Source organism: Culex quinquefasciatus, chromosome 3 (genome assembly GCF_015732765.1).
Source record: "Culex quinquefasciatus strain JHB chromosome 3, VPISU_Cqui_1.0_pri_paternal, whole genome shotgun sequence".
Classification (NCBI taxonomy): Eukaryota; Metazoa; Arthropoda; class Insecta; order Diptera; family Culicidae; genus Culex; species Culex quinquefasciatus.
In genome coordinates this window covers 198,722,923-198,744,768 of record NC_051863.1, presented here as the reverse complement: position 1 = coordinate 198,744,768, position 21,846 = coordinate 198,722,923, and the positions used below count along the sequence as shown (strand labels likewise).

The 21,846-nt window shown below is 36.9% G+C and overlaps 1 protein-coding gene across 12 annotated transcripts in view; it reads right to left on the bottom strand.

Moving 5' to 3' along the window:
* Positions 1–21,846, bottom strand: part of LOC6031081 (bromodomain-containing protein DDB_G0270170) — a 121,394-nt gene that overhangs the window by 2,596 nt on the left and 96,952 nt on the right. For 6 of the 12 annotated variants that reach the window (XM_038259027.1, XM_038259028.1, XM_038259019.1 and 3 more), the window contains 5 exons: positions 7,225–7,573; positions 6,812–6,832; positions 6,417–6,668; positions 3,675–3,845; positions 3,550–3,590 (listed from right to left, as the gene is read on the bottom strand). In XM_038259027.1, coding sequence (XP_038114955.1) covers positions 3,550–3,590; positions 3,675–3,845; positions 6,417–6,668; positions 6,812–6,832; positions 7,225–7,573 — 834 coding nt within the window. Of the gene's footprint in view, positions 1–2,378; positions 2,388–2,656; positions 2,673–3,549; positions 3,591–3,674; positions 3,846–6,416; positions 6,669–6,811; positions 6,833–7,224; positions 7,574–21,846 lie in introns of all 12 variants that reach the window. The other 6 variants (XM_038259029.1, XM_038259030.1, XM_038259031.1 and 3 more) reach the window with 6 other exon arrangements.

The window sequence follows — 21,846 nt, the reverse complement described above, 5'->3', positions numbered from 1 at the left end:
AACCAGCTGAAATCAAATTAAAATACATTCTTCTGCGTTTAAAATCATTTTTAGCATGTTTGGGTTTATTAAAAAATCTTAAGATTTTTTGAAAATTTTCGATGCAAAATCTTTTTTTTCGATACAATTTTTGCTTTTGTCAGATCTTAGATTTTTGAAAACTAATGATTGCAAAACAACTGAACTAGTGTAAAATGCCTTTTAAAACACTTTTTCATTTAAATGTGAAGACTATGGCTTGTTATTTAAATTTTTATATTTTTTATTTTTTGCCCCCTTGACCTCGGCCAGGGCCGAGGGACAAAAACTTTTTTAAATATTTGCATCGGCCTAATAGCCGAATTTTCAATAAAAAAAAACTTCGATTCACATTTATTGAAAATCAAGCTCGTTTCCAAGGATACTAGATGACACCAGAAAAAAGCAGCCTCATAATTTTTTTTAACTTTTATTTTTTAAAGGGTTAAAATGGATCAAAATAAACATTTTTATGTATGTTGATTATGCTATTTTTTCACTAAAATGCCAATAACTCCCTTTAGATTTAAACAATCGGGATGCTCTATCCTGCATTTTGTTGCATTTTTTGAGTCCTTTCAGATGCATTTTGAATTTTGAAATTTAATTGAATTTTGCCAAAGTTATAGCCTTTTTAAGATTTTTGACGTTTTTGAACCTTTAAACTTTGTGTCCCGATTTGCCCCACTTCCCGTTGACCTAGAGTGCTCATATTTTGGCCAGATGCTATTTTTATATGTACAAACAACCCCTGAAAATTTCAGGCAGATTGGTGAGGTCGATGCGAGATGGGTATGCTTTGCTCGTGGACTCGCTCTTAAATAAGAGGTTTTTGTATGAAAAGTGTTTTCCAAACTTTGACGAGCTAAAGCGTTAAAGGTCGCTTTGGCTCAAAATTGGTACAGTTACTTATTTTGGCTAAATCGAGCCAGGGAGTTTCCCTGATGACGATTTTTTATAATTTTTATACAATTTTGACGGCTATCCATACAAAAACGGTAAGTAAAATTAAAAAAAAAAATGTATCTTTTGCAGAAATTTGAATATTTGGAACAGTTGTAATTATGTATAGGAATTTCGCCGTAAAAATACACGGAACAAAATTCCTGCGGATTTTCAGAATCATTTTTTGTCACTTAAAACACTCTTTTTATTATTATTTAGGGGACATAAAACGCCATCTTTTCAGAAAATAAAAAAAGTTTAATTAATGTTTTGATAAAATGCACATTATTTATAAAAGTAGCAGCTTGTTTGTTCATTTTTGAAAATAATACTTTGGAAGAGCTTAGAAAATTTCCTACATTTTGTTTTTTTAAACTTTTTTGATACGAAGGTAAAAAACAGAAAAAAATGAGGTTTTCTCATTGTTGTCAAATCAACTCATTTTTTTGAAAACTAATGGTCCGAGCTTCGATGTTAAGAATTAAAAACTTTGTTAATTTTTCTGCTCGTATTTTTTTTATTAAAAATTATTTTGTATTTTTATAATCAAGGATAATCTTTGAAAGGGCTAAAAACAACTCTAGAGTTTTTTTTTAAAAGGTCCTATAAGCTATTGTGCTTCATATGTTTATAGGACCTATTTAAAAAAAAAAACTCTGGAATTATTTTTGAAAAGGTTATCAAAACGCAAATTAAATTTACACATTATTCGTTCTCTTGTGTACGCTAGATCGTCCCAGATGTAACGAGTTATCAAAGCCTAGTTAGCGAGTTATCAATCTTCTAGTAATTCACTTGCTGCTATATAACAGGTAAATCAAAACCAAACTGTTGCGTATATAAAATTCACTAATTACTGAACTCGATAATTTTGAAGTGGATTTCAGTAAACATTTCAGTTTTGTCAGGTATGATAGATTTATCCTTCCTGAACACGCTCTAATGGACAGAATTTAATTTTAATGAATTTCCTGCAAATTAATAAAGTTGTAAGTTTCAGGTATTGGTAAAAAATCTTTCGCAGAGAACTCACTAACAATGAATTCTGTCGATTGGAGCGTGTTTAGGGAGCCCAAATCTATCATACCATGACGAAACTGAAGCGTTTACTGACATCAACTTGAAAAATTTCAAGTTTCAAAGAGACCTAAATTTTGTTTTTACTGTTTGTCCGAACAAGTACACTTTTTTACAAATTGGTGACCAAAAGTCGAAACCGCCAAAAAAAAAAATTACAATGAGACAATTGTGCATAGAATGGCAGCAAAGTACAATTAACAAGATTTTAGCAAAAATTGTTATCAACTTGGAGGAACTCCCAAATCAAGTGTATGATATGATGAAGATGATATTCCTTGCAGTTTAACGACAAAAGGCGTGTGAAAATGATGACAACTTGACCCAGAAATAATTACCTTGCTCGACTAGCACAAGGAAGGCGTAAAAGTACAAAGAATATCAGTATGATTTGGTGGGATATTACTCAGAGAGAGCAAAAAGATGTTTGAAAATTTTCGCACATTCGTCGCACTTTTGGGAGTGTCGGGGGCGGCGGCCGTCCCAATCATCATCACGATCGCGATGACCAGGCCGGACACGTGTCCCGGCCCCGGTTGTGCAACAGATGCAAGATACAGATGACATTGATAGCACACAGCAGTACGAATGAGAGTAAGACATCGCAAAGAAATACCTGTCCGAGCTGCAGCCTATTTGAGCGGGGGTTTGATTTTGTGGTGCACAGATTCCAGCACCGGGGGGGGTTTTCCGGAGAAGAGTTTCGTGGAGGGTGGTGGGATTTGGTTAAGGTACAAGGTGCGATGATGGTTAGCGATTTTTTGTTTGGGTTTTGAAGGAGTTTGAGCATGTTCCAGACAGTTTCAAGCGGCATGTGTGTTGAGAGATTGATGATGAAGTTTGGTTAGTAGAAAGTTAATGATTACAACATTTATCGAAAAGGAAAACACTCAAAAACTAAGAATCAATTTCTGTTTGAGGGCTGTTTGAAGGAGGTGGTTCGGTTCGTACAAAAGTCGATAAAAGCAAAGACACGAAAATCTTGCTTGAGCAATTCTGAGTCTGATCGTGTTAAAAAGGATTTCGTTAAAGTTAGTGAATCTAACAGTGATTAGTTGCAGCCGGGGTCCAACCCGGGCCCAGTCGATATAACTTGTCCGAGGGGTTAGCAGTCGAGTGAACAAATTCGGTGGCACAAGTAAAAGAACGTGACTCGTCATGCGCGAGATCCGTCGACTGATGGCGCGAAATCCTCGCGCCATCCGCCTCACGAGGCTACACTCAAAGTCGGTGAGGCTTCGAATGGGGAAAAAGTCAGCCACAAACAGAGATCGACGGGGAAGGTAACAGAAAATGGCTCTATACGAAAGGAAAACCAAGCCGAAAAAAAGACACAACCAAGTTAGGAATAGAAAAGAAAAAAAAAAACAAAAGAATTTAGCATTGCGAAGGTCAAACCATCTAAACTAATTGAAAATCGATAGAGAGAGCGAAAAAATGAGAAAAAATATGAACGAAAAACCAAAGTGGCAAATAAAACAAGAGAGTAAACAAGGTGACGATAATTACCTGGCTAATCCTTCCGGTCCGCCAAACGACAGTGGCCTCAGCTGTAAGAATGAAAAAAAGAAGAAGAAAAAGCAATTCATAAGACACTCTTCCGAAAAATCAGCAAAAAACAAGCTAAAACTCACCCTCTCAGTCTGGGTGGCTGTGCTGATTGTGTCGATAGTGGACTGCTTGTCCGCGGCGTCTCCGCCGTTGGTGGTCGCCCCCGCGGATGCCGCCTTCTCCCGTTCGGCTTCGTACTTTTCAATCAGGTTCTGCTGCTGCCGGATGGTGCGATCCTTGGCGGTCATCTCGCCCTGAATGGGACGACAATGATAGTAAGAAGGGGTGCAAAAATTGAGGGGGGTTTTTGGGCGGACAATTATAATATATATGTATAGAAACGAAAAAAAATTCAGGAGATTCTAGAGAGGTGAGCTAAACGGTCACGAGAAGCGATTTAAAAGAGTTGAAATTTTGAGGAAATAATAATGATTTAAAAAAAAAGTTGAAAAATCAAATATAAGGTTTTAAAATCTTTCACTTGTATTGGTTCAAACTCCCCCTAATATCTAAACAATCAACATTTTAAATTATTTAAATTTTAATTAATTATTTTTTTGGAAAATGTGTTCTGTTAACACTCAATTTTTTTTGAAGCGCCTTTCTTTCGATTTCATGTTTTTTTATATTTTAAAACTTGTTTACATGGAAAGCTGCCTAGATTAAACTACGTCTCTTATATACGAGGCAATGACCCCCCATTTTTTTTGTTATTGATAAAATATTTATCTGCAAGTAAAAAAATCCTAACAAAATTGTAGATTCTGTGTAGTTTGTTCTGTACAGGCTTAGAGTATTGAAACATAATTGCTGCCGAAATTTTCGTTCTACTCTCAAATTATTACATTCTCGAACCCAATTTTAAAATAATATAATTGCGAAAAATAATAAAAAATATATAAATTATTTTTTACTTTAAGATTTTATTCAAAAAATAAAATTTTGGTCCAATGAGACAATTAAATAAATTGAAAAAAAGGAGTGTTTGCAACAAATTTGGTTGTAAAATCTCAAACTATTTCTGATATAAAGCTAAATCGATTAAATAGTGTATCACTTTTAGTACTAAATAATGGGAGTGTTATAACGGTATGTCCACGTATCCTTCTTCCTTGTAGATTCCGTGAAGCGATCCGCTCTCAGAATCCACTCTTTGGTAAACACAACGCAGTAGGGCTGGTCATTTTTTTTGTAATTCATTTTCGAGTGAACTATATGATAAATGAAGTGTTTTGGTTCTAATAACTCAAAAATTAGAAAAATCACGTGGGATACCGATTTTATTCTGGTTTCTGGTATCTTAGTTATTATAATCAGCTGTAATAGAATTAAAGCGTGGCATACTACACCGACTTATTTGGCAAAATTTGAAATTCTATTTTTTTGCAATAGAAGTTCAAAACAAGTGACTTTTTTTGTTTAAAAGAAGACGAAGATAACAGACATTTTTTTTCGTTGTTGTATTTTTGTTTGTTGACTTCAAGTTAAATATTAAACTAAAATTAACACTATGTAATTAAAAAGACTTTAATTCAAGATGGCAGCTAAATGGCGGTGATTAAATATTTAAAAATGCCTTTATCAATTTTCAACCAACCATTCAAATTTTACTAAAATGGGGTCGAAGAGTTCGAATTTGATATTAAAAATAGGAAAGTAAAAAATATGAATTCCCACGCCTTTGGATAATCAAACTTTGGATAATCGAAACATCGGATAATCGAGTCTGAAGCCTAACTTTGTCTTGCCATAAATGAAAAAAAAAGATGTTTTGCCATTTACACGATTTTAAAGTTATTTTTTGGTAATGAATAAGGTAAAAATTAAGATTTTGAAATTATTATTTAACGATATTTTCAAAATGAAGGAACCTTTTCAGTCCTAAAAATCAATAAAGACAAGTCGGATTTCACACAAAATGGTTCATTGATGAGATTTTTTTTCAAATGCTCAAAAAGCAAACGATCAACGAACAGTGATTGCCCCAAATTTAAAATTCGTTGAATGCCTAATGAGCGCGTTTGTAATGATTGTTTTTTTTTTTTATGAAAAAGACCATGACTGAACGCACACGAAGTTGAAACGAACGAATGCCGAGCTCGAAACTCAAGCAGCCGCGCGACGCGACGGTCAATGCTCTTTCTTAATTTTTTCTCTCACTTTTTTGCTCTGCACGGATGAGAGAGGCTGTGAGAGGCAAATGACTGTGTGGGTGACTTGCGTTGCGCTCATTTGTTTGTGTGTGAAAAAATGAAAGCAGACTGTCAAAGACAGATAAACGTAGCTTGTTTCATTTGAATTTTTGCTTTATAATTTTTGTTTGGATTGTTTGGACTAACGATGTTAGTTTAAAGTTTAGATTATAGAAAGTATTTTTTTTAATTTTTTTTCTTCGACAAATTTATTACGTAAAAACATTAAATTAAAACAAAAAAAAAAACAGATTGAAAACAGAATTTTGATTATTGTAAAGAATAAATTACGTGATTATGGAAAGGCAAATAAAAAGAGAAAGTGTGGATTTAACCAACAAAGGGGGACATAACAAAACAGCAACTACCTTTTTGATCCAAAAATTTAAGTTAACGGGTAATCAAAGTGTAATTATAAGCCTTTAACATTTTTAAAATCAGCAGCATGTTTTCTCTGGTTGAGCAAACATGGTGGAACTTTGCTTTGTTTTTTTTTATTTGGCAAATATGTTTAGTTCCATCATATTTGCACTTTTCCAAAAGAGAACCATAATTAGTCTAGAGCTAACTGTTTCTATCTCAAAAAATGGATATATAGTCAAAAATAAACAAGAAAATCGAACGTGCAAATACCTGAAGGTAAACCACCTGTCTTCTGAGATCCGCCAGCTCCTGGCGCTGGTCCTCGAGCAGGGCCAGGGCCACCACGCCGGACTCTTTGATCAGGGTGTTTTCCTGCTGCTTGCTGTCCACGCTGCTGGGTCCTCCTAACCCTCCTCCTCCGGTGGCCGCTCCCTCCACCAAGTTTCCGGTGCCGTTCGTTGTTGCAGTAGCAGTTGTGAAGAATTGCCCATTATTATTCTCAAATGGGTTGAGAGTGTCGGTCTGAAGTTTTTTTTTATTGAAAGATTGTAACAGTTGTAAAGATTAGTAAATTTGAAAACAATTCCAACGACCAAAAGAGAGGTGCAAATTTAATACAGTGTAGGGAGAAAAGAGGGGTTACAATTTATTATCGAAAAACCTACCATCATCAAATTTTCTTCATCCTAAGATTTTTTTAAGTTTTGTTTTGGGATATCGTGCAGACACAAAATACGGTAACAGGTTACACAGACACAGGTACGTAGAACGGAAGAACGGGAGAAAGGATGAAGAAAATATGAAAATAAAACAAAGAAGAGAAGAAAAAAAACGTAACTAACTAAATAAACCAAGTCGCACATAAACCTATATGGAAATAAACAAGTAAATGGTATTATTCACACGGTGGGCCTCTTTCAAGACATAATATATAATAATTATAACAATAATTGACAAATAATTATACACATAGCATCGCAACTCATGCATCGTTTGGGGTGTGTGCTTTGCTACTAAAAAGTGCACAAATATAGTATTTTTTTAAATCACAAACAAAAACAAAAAGAACCCCACAAACCTCCTGTAAGATCCGACGAAGCCGCACCAGTTGCTTCTTAAAGTGGACCACGTCCTGGAGCATCGAGTTGCGCAGAGATTTGTCCAGCAGGGTGAGATCCTCGGCCGAGTTGGAAACGGTCGACGCCGAGTCGGTCATGCTGTTGAAGCCACTGCCGTTGATGTTATTGTTGTTGTTGTTGTTGTTGAACTGGTTCAGGGTGACCGTTTTGTACGCCGCCGAAAGGGCCGCCGTTCGCCGCGGCAGGCTGTCCATCGAGCGAGGACTGTCCGAGCCACAGTTGGTTGGGGTGGCATTGTTCTGGAGGCGTCGGGTCAGCAGCCGGGTGGCGCGGGCCGGTAGTTGAGATCTGGAAAATAGAGAGAAAAGAAATGATTAGTTAATTGAAGAGTAGCCTTACATAAAATGTTGTCCATTAATATTATCAAAACATTTTTTTTTCAATATGACGAATAACGGCTCAAAACAACAATTTGAAGTTGTGTTTCCTTTTTAAGGTCAACTGTAAATATAAATTGAAATAATTTACAGTTACACGAAAAACCCGAATGTTCACAATTGGCGAATCGTTACTTGCTGTGCTCATAACAACCCTTAACATTTTTGCCAATTTCCTTGATCGAATTTTGGTTTTCGTCACAGTTGAAAAATACTTTAAACTATAGTTTTAAAGACTTTGTATCCAATTCGAACAATTGATTTTTGTATTTCTTTTTTAATATTTATGACATTTATGTCGGCTAGAAACAACAGGGAGCAAAAAAAATCCTTCAATTCCAAAATGTTAATGGAACTAGCAGTCTAATGAACTGAAAATGCTTTGAAATGCATTATCCTGCGTTGAAAATCATATTTCACAAAGTTAGCTTGATTTAAAAATAAGTTGATTTTTTAAAACTCCGATATACAGTACCGCAATTTTCCAATGATTTGTAAAACCATGATTGCAAAACAAAAACAAAAAAAAGACTGGTATAAATTGCATTGTTTTATTTAATTTAAACTTAAAAAAATAACAAACAAACAAGATGCCGTAGCTTAGAGTGTTGAATAATTTTGGTACCAAAGTTGAAATTTCTGAAAAAATGGATTAAAAATAAAATTGATTAAGTGAACCGTTGTAGAGTTTTTTACGCTTTCAGTGGATATTTTGAAATTTTATTAAGTTATTTAGAATTTCAAATGCTTTTATAAGAAACAGCATCAAGATTAGGGTGGTCAAAAATGTATGAATATGCTGTAATTGGACGTCAAAGCACTGATATGCTAACATAAGCCGTCAGATGGAAATTCATGCCATTCCCCTTAATAATGAAAATTTTGTTTTGATATTGTTTGTTAAAGAGTGTATGAAACGACAAATCATAATGTTGTTGATGTTATTTTATTATAAATTATTTATGAAGCCGTAATTCCACATGCCACAAGATTTAAAAGAATAACATCAGTGGTGCCTTTCCTTCATTAAATATATTAGAATCAACACAAAAAGTAATTTTGAATATGTTTTGTCAAACTGTTGATCAAAGAAATAACACACAAATTTCAATTGCTTGAAAAAAAACCTCAGCTTTTGCAAAAATTGCGCTGGCAATTGTAATACTTCAAAACTGAGTGATGAATAGAGAGAATGCGTAACGTGATTTTCGAATGGTCCCACTTTGTTTACATTAACAAAGTATGATGCTGTTCAAGCACAAGCATGACTTTTTTCTTACTGGTAAATGAGCTATTTTATAAACAGCAGTAAGTGTTTTATTTTGTCTAGTTTTTGACATTTTTTTTGCTGGAAAATAATGTGTATTTTCAGGTTTCGATCGGTTAGAAGTGGTTTTTCTTTTTCACGTATGACGAAGAACTGCGGCGAGGGTGTCATTCTGCGATATCGAAAATAAATTCCCTGGCTGATTTTGGAATCCTGCAGCTCTTCCTGGTCCAGCGAAAAACATGACGGTAAAGCTGATCCAACAAACAGAGAAGATTTTCACTAAATCAGTAGGTTTTCAAACGGAATCTAACAATTAAGACAGCTTCTGGATGGTTACAACCGCATCGACTTCATAAACAACTTTCATTTATGTAAAATCATAAAAATGTCGATCTCGCCTGCAACTTAATAAGATTTCTTCACTTCAACTCCACTTCCGCGAAAGCCACACCACCCAGTGTTGCGTTCCTCACGCGCTCACGCGCTCGTGAGCGCTCACTTTTCGCTCATTCGTGAGGAGGAGCACTGCGCGAGCTAGCTCACGTTTGCCCGCGCTCACGATTGCTCCGATTTTTTCAGCTCGCGTTTGCTCCACGCTCGCGCTCGCGCTCATATTTCGCTAACGGAGCGCTCATTTTGGACGTGTCGCTAATCATTTAACTTTTTTGAGAAAGTTTTTTTTTCAATTATAGATGGATTTTTTGCTTAAGGTGCAGTAGGGCTGAGGAAATATGACTTTGTGAACAAATTTTATGATATATGAATTGGAATAGCTTATTTTCATCAACCATGTTTAAAAATAAAAGGTTGGATTCGCAAGGGTCAAATCATTTTTTAGACATACAGTTGAATGTATAATTATTTTAGAATTTAAAGGCCTTATTGAAGCAGAGAGGTGAGGGGGAGGGGTATAGACGCCTAAATAAAAGGGCCTGTAAACATTAGAAAAACTTACAAAACAATGAATTGATTCAAGAGGATTTATGCTTTGGCAAGTTCGATTCAATGTTTAATACCTCGTTGATTAAAATATAACATTAAACTGTTTTATGTACCTAATCAGTGTTTTGACTACATTTCCAGATTGCGGGTCAGAATGAGCTACTATTAAAAAAAAGTTATTGCGTTTATTAAATCTTTAAATGATTCAGTGATAAGAAACGGTTGATCATTTCTTAAGGTTAGTCTTTATTTGGCAGACATTTCAGGAAATAGGGTAACATTTTTGAAACAGTACTATTTTTAAATATTAGCCTAAAAATTGCTAATGGTTGAAATAACACTTTTGACTCTAATCAAATAAATTGTCAATATTTTTCACCACAAAAAGGTTTACGGGTAATTCTCTACCAACTCACACGAAATCGGGAAAAGTTGCCCCGACCCCTCTTCGATTTGCGTGAAACTTTGTCCTAAGGGGTAACTTTTGTCCCTGATCACGAATCCGAGGTCCGTTTTTTGATATCTCGTGACGGAGGGGCGGTACGACCCCTTCCATTTTTGAACATGCGAAAAAAGAGGTGTTTTTCAATAATTTGCAGCCTGAAACGGTGATGAGATAGAAATTTGGTGTCAAAGGACTTTTATGTAAAATTAGACGCCCGATTTGATGGCGTACTCAGAATTCCGAAAAACGTATTTTCATCGAAAAACACTAAAAAGTTTTGAAAATTCTCCCATTTTCCGTTACTCGACTGTAAAAATTTTGAAACATGTCATTTTATGGGAAATTTAATGTACTTTTCGAATCTACATTGTCCCAGAAGGGTCATTTTTCATTTAGAACAAAATTTTTCATTTTAAAATTTCGTGTTTTTCTAACTTTGCAGGGTTATTTTTTAGAGTGTAACAATGTTCTACAAAGTTGTAGAGCAGACAATTACAAAAAATTTGATATATAGACATAAGGAGTTTGCTTATAAACATCACAAGTTATCGCGATTTTACGAAAAAAGTTTTGAAAAAGTTACTTTTGCGTTTCTCTTTGTTTCGTCGTCCGTGTCTGTCGCGGGTGACCATGAACGGCCATGATCGATGACGACCAACTTTTTTAAAACTTTTTTTCGTAAAATCGTGATAACTTGTGATGTTTATAAGCAAAACCCTTATGTATATATATTAAAATTTTTGTAATTGTCTGCTCTACAACTTTGTAGAACATTGTTACACTCTAAAAAATAACCCTGCAAAGTTAGAAAAAACACGAAATTTTAAAATGAAAAATTTTGTTCTAAATGAAAAAATGACCCTTCTGGGACAATGTAGATTCGAAAAGTACATTAAATTTCCCATAAAATGACATGTTCCAAAATTTTTTAACAGTCGAGTAACGGAAAATGGGAGAATTTTTAAAACTTTTTTAGTGTTTTTTTCGATGAAAAATACGTTTTTTGGAATTCTGAGTACGCCATCAAATCGGGCGTCTAATTTTACATAAAAGTCCCTTTGACACCAAATTTCTATCTCATCACCGTTTCAGGCTGCAAATTATTGAAAACACCTCTTTTTCGCATGTTCAAAATGGAAGGGGTCGTACCGCCCTCCGTCACGAGATATCAAAAAACGGACCTCGGATTCGTGATCAGGGACAAAAGTTACCCCTTAGGACAAAGTTTCACGCAAATCGAAGAGGGGTCGGGGCAACTGCTGTGTGAGTTGGCGGAGAATTACCCTTACTCTTTTTCCAACAAGTGGATTTTATTCAACACTTCCGTAACCAAACCTCTGAAAATATTCAATTACAAGTTATATATGAATTTTTGAACATGAATGATTGTAACTGTTTAAAAGATTATTTAAAAAAAAATACATAAATTGTCGTTTTTTTGTACATAACAACAATACAATATGGTCCAATATGGATTTGATTTGTGAACAAACAGTGCATCTCTTCACGTCATTGAATGTTTACATTATGGATTTAGTTTTTTGTTAATTGTTTAGATTTTATATAGAAAGTAAATTTCGGTTCGCTGACCAAATCCATTTCATTGCTTACTTTTGTTTGTTCGACCACTTTCTTGTTTGTTTTTGCTGCCTGTGCTGAGATAGTTCTGGAAACTTCGTTTCAAACAGGCAGATGCTTCAACAGGAAAAAACAACTACCTACTTTGGCTCACCAGCTCACGTGAGCGCAAAATGCTCCGGTGAGCGTGAGCGAGCACGAGCTACCTGATAAAAACTCACGCTCCAGCTGGAGCGAGCAAGCCTTCCGTGAGCGCTCGCTCATTCGCAACCCTGACACCACCACACATTTTTATTCTTGCAAAAAAAAAAAAAATAAAAAACAATTTTTTGATGATCGATAACAATACTCTCTAATAATACTCTTGGCCAACAGTAAATTGGTTCCACTTTGACAGTTTAAAATTGAGGCCGTTTTGCGAAATTGGGCTGGCAATTGTAATACTTCAAAACTGAGTGATGAATAGAGAGAATGCGTAACGTGATTTTCGAATGGTCCCACTTTGTTTACATTAACAAAGTATGATGCTGTTCAAGCACAAGCATGACTTTTTTTTCTTCCTGGTGAATGAACTGTTTTATAATCAGCCGTAAGTGTTTTATTTTGTCTAGATTTTGACATTTTTTTTGCTGCACCCAGCTTCAAAAGTAGCAATCCGAGACAACCATATCAAATAGATTTTACGTGTATATTAAATTAATCAAGATGGAATTCATTCAAAATTACATGAAATTATTTTGGGAATATTTATCCAGAAAAAAAAGATTGTCGAATAAAGTTACAAAACATGCATAAATTTCATGAAAGTTTCGACATGGTTGATGTTAGTTAGAGTGCACAGCAAAAAGCTGTGTAAATTTGGAAGGTGTAAAATTGAAAGGTTTAATATAACGTATTTTTTGATGATGATCTCTTTTGCGTGATTTTTTAACTGTGTGCCCTTGGATGTAATGATATTTTTTATCATAACCCATCCCCTACCAGTCAACATTCCTAGTGAGCAGTTTTACTCTAAGAAGGAAATCTGAATTTGCCGAGCCAGAAAGGAATCGAACCCATCACCTTCAGCTTACAAGGTGAACTCATAACCTTACGGCCACAGTACCTTGGCTATTTGTTGGTTGAGGACCCCAAAATATAAAAAATAATACAACAAATTAAGCTTTAAACCAATGATTGACTATCACTGTAACTGTAGATGTCAATCTTGTAGTTGCATTTAGATGTTTAGTAGCAATCTTTCAAATGTAGGGTTTCATCTTTGAATGTGTTCAGTTATTTTCATGATAACACGTTTCTCAACATCACATCAAACTACATCAAACCGCACAATCGTAAATCACTCCCAAAGGTGCTCGTTACCCCTTTTACCACATAAAACACCGACACCCACTTTCGCTCGGGTCAGGTCGGAAAAGCATCGTTCCATCGTCACACCGATTTGGCGGTGCATGACAACATTTCATCACCCGGCTAATACACCGCAACCTCAACCGTTTTCAACTTTGAAGACCTATATTTGCAGAAGTGGAAGGTATGGTAACCTGAATCTGGTTCTATTTACTTCATTGCGCGACTCGGCAAACAATAACGACGTTGCGGAACTGAAGAAAAAAAAACCACAAACACCCAGTTTTGCGACAAAACATGCAAAAAAAAATCAATAGTTCGAAGAAGCTTCCGCAAACCTCGTCATCCCCGGAGTTGGGGTTGAACCTCTGGAAGGACTCTTCGGCACGGTTCCCGCGGAACTTCCAGCTGGCAGTCCCGAGCTGTGGCTTCGAATCCGGTTCGGGCTCGGACTGCAGCAGGAGGTGATTGTGATGCGCGGACTGGCGGTTCCGGAAGTGGCAAAGTGGTTCCGATGGTGGCCAGGTCGGACCGGTCCCACCACCATCGGCGAGCTGGACCGTGACCGGTTATGCTGCAGCTGCTGCTGCTGGATGAACACATGTTCCGACGTTTGGAGGTCCGTTTTGACCCGTCGGGCCCCGATCGGGGAGGAGGCGGTTGGTGGTGGTGGTGGTGGCGGTTGCATACTAATCGAATTACAATTTGGCCTCTTATCACCGGCTCTGCTCGTAGCGAGGCATTTCGCGGTGGCACACTTTTGCACTTTGATTGGCTCGTTTTGCGATAAGAACGGGTTTCTTTACTTGTTTTTGGGCTAGCCCAATTTCAGGAACGACATTTTTTGGTCCACTCGAGAAGCAATAAGCAATAAATATTGATCGAAAAATACAGTTTAGAGAAAGATCTATCTAGTTAGCACTGCTTGTAAAAGTCGGTCAACACTGTTCGGGCCAGACCGCGGAAAACACGATATCAACAGGATGGAGTTTTCTTCACTACTGGTGGAATTCCCTCTCTCTCTGTTTCGGGGTGGGAAAGTGCAAAGCTGTGAAAATATTGGCGCACTGATTACGAGAGAAGGGAAAGAGAGGGAGAGAGCGAATGCCAGTTGAGAGAATCCTTTTCCGTGTTTGTTGTGCGTGTTGCACATGTCAACAATGAGTTTCCTCTCGCCTCTCAACAAGAGCCAAAGAGAGCATGAGAGAGGAGAGCATAAGGACTTGCGCGCCTCGGGAAAATCGGTGGAAAACAAGGAGAAAACGAGAGAATGTTTTGGGGGCTCTCTCAAGGGACAAGACAGAGAGGGAGAGTAATTGGGGTTATTTACTCGAGTGGGCAGTGGGGTGGCAAGTGTCTATCAAATCCAATCCTGTGGTTCACCAGACTGGTCTGCCGTTTTACGGCGATATGATGTATACGCCATTTTGGACATTTTCAATTTTATTGTACAGTCTGATAAAGAATCTTAAAAGCAACCTCCTGACGAAAGAATTTTTCAAAAAACTGCTCTGGGGCCCATTTTATTAAGCAAACAAACAATGATGTATACGCCAATTTTACTCATCATGATGTATGTATACATTGAGAATTGATAGAAGTCAAATTCAATACTGTTTGAATGTTGATTTGATGTTTTGGGACCAAATCAAGATTGGGCAATATTTTATTACATTATTTCGATTTAATTCTTAAGGGGACGTCCATTAGGCATCATCCATAAAGTACGTCACGTTCTGAGGGAAGAGGGGGATTTTGAGAAAGCGTGAAGTTGCTTGTAAAAGCATAGGGAAATCGTGACAAGGGGGGGGGGGTGGAGTAAATTTTGGCTGATTTTAATGTGACGTACTTAATGGATGACACCTTATCCACATCCACGTAGACACTTTTTTTTGAAAATTCTAGACCCACCCACCTCCCTTGCTGACAACTGTTGATGCAAAAAGTGTTTTTATGGAGCATAGACAATCGCTAAGGGAGCGTTATTTTATTACGTAACGCAAAAAATCGGATTTTTAGACCCCCCCCCCTCGTAACAAAATTTCCATACAAATTTTAAAAATTTTATATGGAGCGTAACACGGCCTCCGACCCCCCTCCCCCCAACTGCGTTACGTAATAAAAGAACGCTCCCTAATACCTTCCCCCCCTTAAAGTATCCACGTGGACAATGCATTACGGGATCCACTCAGCTATCAAAACAGCTGGCACAAAAAATAAAGCCAGCTTTGATCGAGCAATGTATACATACATCATTGGGCAGGAAAAGTAGTGATTATTTATTGCTATTTTTATGGCCAAATGATGTTTGTGGTTTAAAATCGTAGAGAATGGGAAAAAACAAGAAATTTTGTAGGGGCCACATTTTTATTGTACTTTTTTAACAGTTTTTACAGAGCAGACCTCAAATTAGTCATTTTAAATTGAAAAAATGAACAAAAACAGAAAATCGTGTCTACAGCAAAATCACCTCAATGGCGTATACATCATATCGCCGTAAAACGGCAGTGGTGGTACGTGATACGGGCAGGGGCAGGATTTTCCTGGGGGCGGTGATGTCATCCGCAGACGGTTGTTATTTATTTTGTGGGAAAATAGAGTCTGCCTAGCATTGTTTTCGATGAGTTTTAAATCATAAACTTGAATAAAAATGGCACATTTTGTCTATTTCTAGTGTTTTCTTTTAAAAGGTCCTTTAAACTATTGTCTTTCATATGTTTATAAGACCTTTTAAAAAACTCTAGATTTATAACTTTTTTGTTACCCTTCTATTCCACGCATTTATAGACGAGATAAATTTCAAAAATGTTTTGTTTTAGTTCAGGCTGATAACTTTTTTTGGAATTCCGTTGTGAAATGAATTACTTTTCTTGTCATTTTCTCGCTTGACAAAAAGGCCTACTTTACTCCACTAAAAATAAAAAGATTGAAGGAAAATCAGTGCTGTAAACTCAAAGTTTACATAAATCTAACACTCGTGCTGAAAAAATCTTCATTTTGCATGATATGTAACGATTTGGTAAAAAGGGTGGTTGGCGGTTTTTTAAAAGTAGATTCTGGTCATGAAATTCACAACAAAAAGTTTGTATATAGTTCAGACTCGATTATCCAAAGGCCTCGGAAAATTTTTATTTCGGATATTTGGATAAATACGCCAAAAATATTTAGAATTTTTAAATCCAATATGGCGGCCAAAATGGTGATGAAGAAATATTTAAAAAATGCAAATTTAAGTTTAATAGGCATTCAGGTATTTAATTTAACTGAAGATTTTCATACATACATTGCAAGTTTAAATTATTTTTTTTTATGGTTCGGTTCAAACCTAAAAAAGAAATGGAATGACAGAAAATTTAAAAACGATTAAATATTTGTGTATGCACATATAAAAATATATATAAAAAATTTCGAAGGATTTGTTCGAACGCGAATCAATTCAACACGGAGCGTCGTATCTAGGTGCTTTTTGTTGCGTTGGGTTCGTATAAGTCCAAGGAAGGTTCTACGCCAAAAAGTGACACCTTTGGCCACTCTAGAACCGATTCCGGAAAATCTGCAGATTGTATGGGAAAAGTTACGCAAAATCAAATTTTGATCACAGGAGGCTCCCAGTTTGTCGGGTTTGGCTTGTAAAAATATATATCTATTGGATTTGACGAAAAAAAAAAATTTAGCGAAAAAAAAAAATTAAACATCTAAAATTTTCAAAAATTCAACAGATTTTTAAATCAGCTCAAACATGCTAAAAGTGATTCTAAACGCAGAGAAACGCATTTTAAATTGATTTCAGCTGATTGTACTTAAATTTCCATTGAAATTTTGAAGTTTTTTGAAAAATATTTGTTTTGCCCTCTAATTTCTCGGCCCAACTATGAAGGAAGGGTGGGGGGGACAAAAACTTTAAATAAAATTTGTATCAGCCTTATGATTTTGAAGTGAAATCTCTGCCACAAAAAGTCACATTTCCATTTTACAATTTTAAACCGCTTTTTCACTATTTGCATGATCGGCGTTGGTTGAAAGTGGTGGTTTTTACTAAATATGTACTTCTGCCATCATTGCCACATCCACCGACTGATTGCACCTCATCACGCATCTCTTTCTCTCAACCCTCGCACGATCCTAATCAGTTCGATGCGAAAATATCGCGTGCCCTCATCAATGTAATGTTGCTCTTTTTTTAACTCTCACTGCCAGCCTCACTCTTTTACACTCAAGCGGATAAGTGAAATTACTCGCGAAAGTAATTTATGTCAATTGTGGGAGAATAATTAGACGATCTTCTCGAAAGATTTTTTTTCGAGTTGAGGAAGAGGCGTCTCGATGAAATGTGTTGTTGTGATTTTGTGACGGACAAAAGACAGATGGTTGAATCATGGCGATTTATGAGAATTTTTGGTTAAGTTAAAAAATGCAGTGATTCAGTTGTATTTTTAAGCTTGAAATAAATCTAATTTGAGCCAAGTTCAACCACATCATTATCGCAAAGAACCATGATTAGCAGATTTCCGAGCCAGCATTTATCGTTATTATACTTTGTTCACTTTCTACTAAATGTCCATTATTACGAAGAAGTGATCATCACTATCCGTTCGCTCGATTTGTACCGTTTTCGCCTCCGCCAAACAGAGATGCTAGACACTCTCTTAAAAAGCATTTCGGCCCAAAGAGGGGGGCACGTGCCATCACTGGTTTTTTCTTTAACCTCCAAATCATTTGCTCAGTTTTTCGTCAATCCAAGGTTACGCGCTTACTGAAGTGCACTGGGTCGTAACATATCTGGGAGGTGCCCGCAGAGAGTTGCCGGTTCATAGGAGGCATCCACACAATCTTCGTCATCGCACGACGACGGGAGGAGTCCGAAATTGGGTCTCGAGGGTAGTAAAAAAGTAAAGGAAGCTTGTTTTAGCTCCCAGCCATCAATTAGATTGGATGAACTGTTTGTTGTTTTATTGTTTTTAGAGAGTGGGAGAAATTGAGGCGGTTGAGTTGCTTTCAAAAAACAATAAAATTGCTTCAGGGAATCCGCCAGATTCGAACCTAAATCTTGAAGTTGCAGAATCTGCACGGCTGCAAGCCCAAACTAGATTTCAGTCGACTGGTTTATGATCTATTTATACGACATGATATCCAACGCGAAACTAACCACGAACGGAGTCGCGAGTCTGAGGTCCCACGATGTTGGAGCCGTTTAAGTGATGGGTACGACGGATGTTTGCATGCCAACATCTCTTCGATCCCAGCGCACAAGACCTCGGAGATAAGGACCACCGTCGACGTCTTCGACAACGAGCACGGGGGGAAAGTCCGAGTTGGTTCGTCACTTCAACGGTTTTAATCATTGGGCTTCTCATGTAACCACCCGACGAACGGTGGTTCGTTGGACCTAAGTCAAGGCTGCCAACGGGCCGATAAGCCGGTCACTTGGCACAGCTATGTACCTAATAGCTGTTGCATACAAGCACTGCAGTGTAATCAAAACAGCTACGGCGCAACCAACCAACCATCAACGGCAACCAACGGTGTCGATTGTTCGAACGCGATCAGTGGCCCTCGATTGATGGTTCAACACCTCTCCGCACACAAACATGCTCTATGCAACGGGGGCAACCAACCGTGCTGCAGTCGATGCAACTCTTCACATGTTTTTCCCTTTGTTGCTTTGAAAAAAAGTTTCTCACCAAATCAACACTTTGATTACTATATAAGCAATGTCTCCAACCCACGTGTAAACGCGATAATGAACCATTTTGAAATCGTCTTTTTTTGCTCGGCAGCGACGTCGATCAATTCCGGAAAAAAAGAAACTCAATTTTCAAGAACTATTCGGTAGAAGGTCAAGGAAATCGCCACTTCCACGCCGTCTAGTAGTTGAGCTGGACCTCGGAATGTCGTTATAGTTTGTTTTTTTTGTCGCTCTGGGGACCAGGGGCTAGAAATGGTGGTGTGGCATCCGCAGGAAATAAATTACGGTGCTGGTGGTCGTCAATTTCGCTTGAAACGGTTGGCATTGTACCGAGTGGAAGGTTGTTCTTTTTTTTTGTGGAATTGCATATTGCAGCGTTTCTTGCTAAATTTATTACCAAGGTTCAGGAAATTCAGGAGTTCATTTGAAAACGAGAAGCAATCTTTGAAGTTTTCGCAAAAAAAAAAAAAAAAACTACATTTCAAATTTCATGCATATCTTGATCAATTTTCAAGCTCTTTGGTTAGGTTAATTCAAATTTTATTCGAAGTCTTTGTTCCCAAACAAATATAATGTAATGTTTTTTTTTAGAAAAAAAAAAAACAAACTCATCCATGCCGCTACAACGCATGGTTGCCTAAGATGATTCCATAACATTTATACCCAGATTCAAATCTTTTTTTCTGTCGATATTTTTCTGGCGATAGGAGCGTGTTCAAGGTTTCCAAATCTATCTTGACCGAAGCGTTTACTGACATCAACTTCTAAATTGTCGAGTTATGTAATGAATCCATTTTCCAAGCATCCATATTTTCACCATCTTTTATTTTAGTTAGGTTGTTCAAGGTAAATGTAAACATTTTTGTGATCATTTTACTCTTGCTTTTGCGTGCAACTCCCACACCACCAACAGTGTTCGTGCTCCTTTTTAACAAGATAATTAAACCTACAGCCAATTTTCCACGTAATTTATCACTGTAATTAGCCTCGGCGGTAAAATCGTTAAATTCACTGCAGTTGGGCGCCACTTTCGCTTTCATCAATATTCAATGAATCTGCATCGCGTTTTCATCTGTGGGCAGCTCCACTAATAACCAGCCGCGATCTACAGCCCAAAAGGTTCACCTAAACCAAATTAAATTAGTCAGCCTTTTTTATTTGATGATGCTCATTGCTGCCAGCTGGAGTCCGCTGCCCACCAGGTTGCAATCTTTGATGAAAGTCTTTCTGCTCGCGAGCGATGATTGATGGAAAAAGCTACTGTTAGTACGAGCAGCTGTAGCCCCGGGGCTTTCCAAATATCTTCAACTCAGTACTCGGCAGTTGTTGCTGATTGCTGGCCATGCAGGGGCAGTGGGGCACTCTCCCTCTGCAACATCCAACATCAACACAGAGCAGTATGATATAATGTGCTCAGAGTCTGCTTTTAATCGATTACCGATCGTTCGCCCGCACACTCAATTTGCAATTTCACTGCCACATACTGCTGCTGGTTTGGACGTTTTGCAGACTTTGGTTTTTGGACTTGAATTTTTTTTTTTTTTTGAATTAAATATACTTTATTGAATCTTTCTTATAATAATTACATTTGGTTTACATAATAAGTGGTCAGCTGTGGCTCTTCAGCTTTAGTTTGCTTTTCGTGATTTAAACACTGTTCATATTCATAACTTTAAAAGTATATGATTTATCATTTTTGTAACACTAGGTACAATGAAGAAAAAAAAATTAAGAAAACATAACCTAACCTAAAACTAACTTAATCTTACCATAAACTAAACCAATCCTTGAATCAAGGGGTATTCAGATATAGCACATTTTTCCCTGAATTTCAAACATTTTTCTTGAATCTTCTGATCCAACATTTTTACTTCTGCTAATTCATGAACCTCACTTGATCTTGTCCAGCCAGGAACATTCAAAACCATTTTGAGTACCTTGTTTTGGACACGCTGGAGCTTCAATTTATGAGTTCTAGCGCAACACTCCCAAACAGGTACTGCATACTCAATAACGGGGTAAATTATTTGTTTGTAAACTGCTAGCTTATTTTTCAAAGATAACTTTGATTTTCTGTTAATTAAAGGATACAAACACCTGATGAGAATGCTGCACTTGTTCAATATTTTATCTACATGCTGTCGAAACAATAGTTTCGAGTCAAGTATGAGACCTAAATATACAACTTCCTTTGACCAGGGTATTGAAACATCATTCATTTTAATCAAAACATCATCCTTTGGGACAAATCGGGCCGATTTGGAAAGTGGAAAAATGATGGTTTGAGTTTTGGCTGCATTTATGCGAATTTTCCAGTCGCCAAAGTATTCGGAAAGAACGTCAAGACCCTTCTGAAGACGGCCAACTAAATATCTGGTTATTTTACCCTTATAAATAACGGCAGTGTCATCAGCAAAAAGTGACAACACACCATTACCAGGAAGAGTAGGCAAATCAGATGTAAAAATATTGTACAGAAGTGGGCCAAGAATACTTCCTTGGGGAACCCCAGCATCAATGTTGAATAATCCAGAAGCAATCCCATTCAGAAAACCCTGAACGATCTCTCCGAAAGATAGTGCTGGATAATTTTGATAAGATACATTGGAAAACCGTATAAATACAGTTTATGTATCAAACCATCATGCCAAACATTGTCAAAAGCCTTCTCAACATCCAACAAAGCCATAGCAGTTGATTTAGACTCAAGCTTGTTCTGCTTGATGATTTTAGTTACTCTCGTAAGCTGATGAGCAGTATTATGCCCTTTCGGAAGCCAAACTGCTCATTCAAAATTATATTATTATCGTTGGTAAAATCCAAAAGCCTTGAATAGATGACCTTCTCAAAGAGTTTGGACAGACTACTCAAAAGACTAATGGGACGATAACTTGTTGGCGATGTTGGATCTTT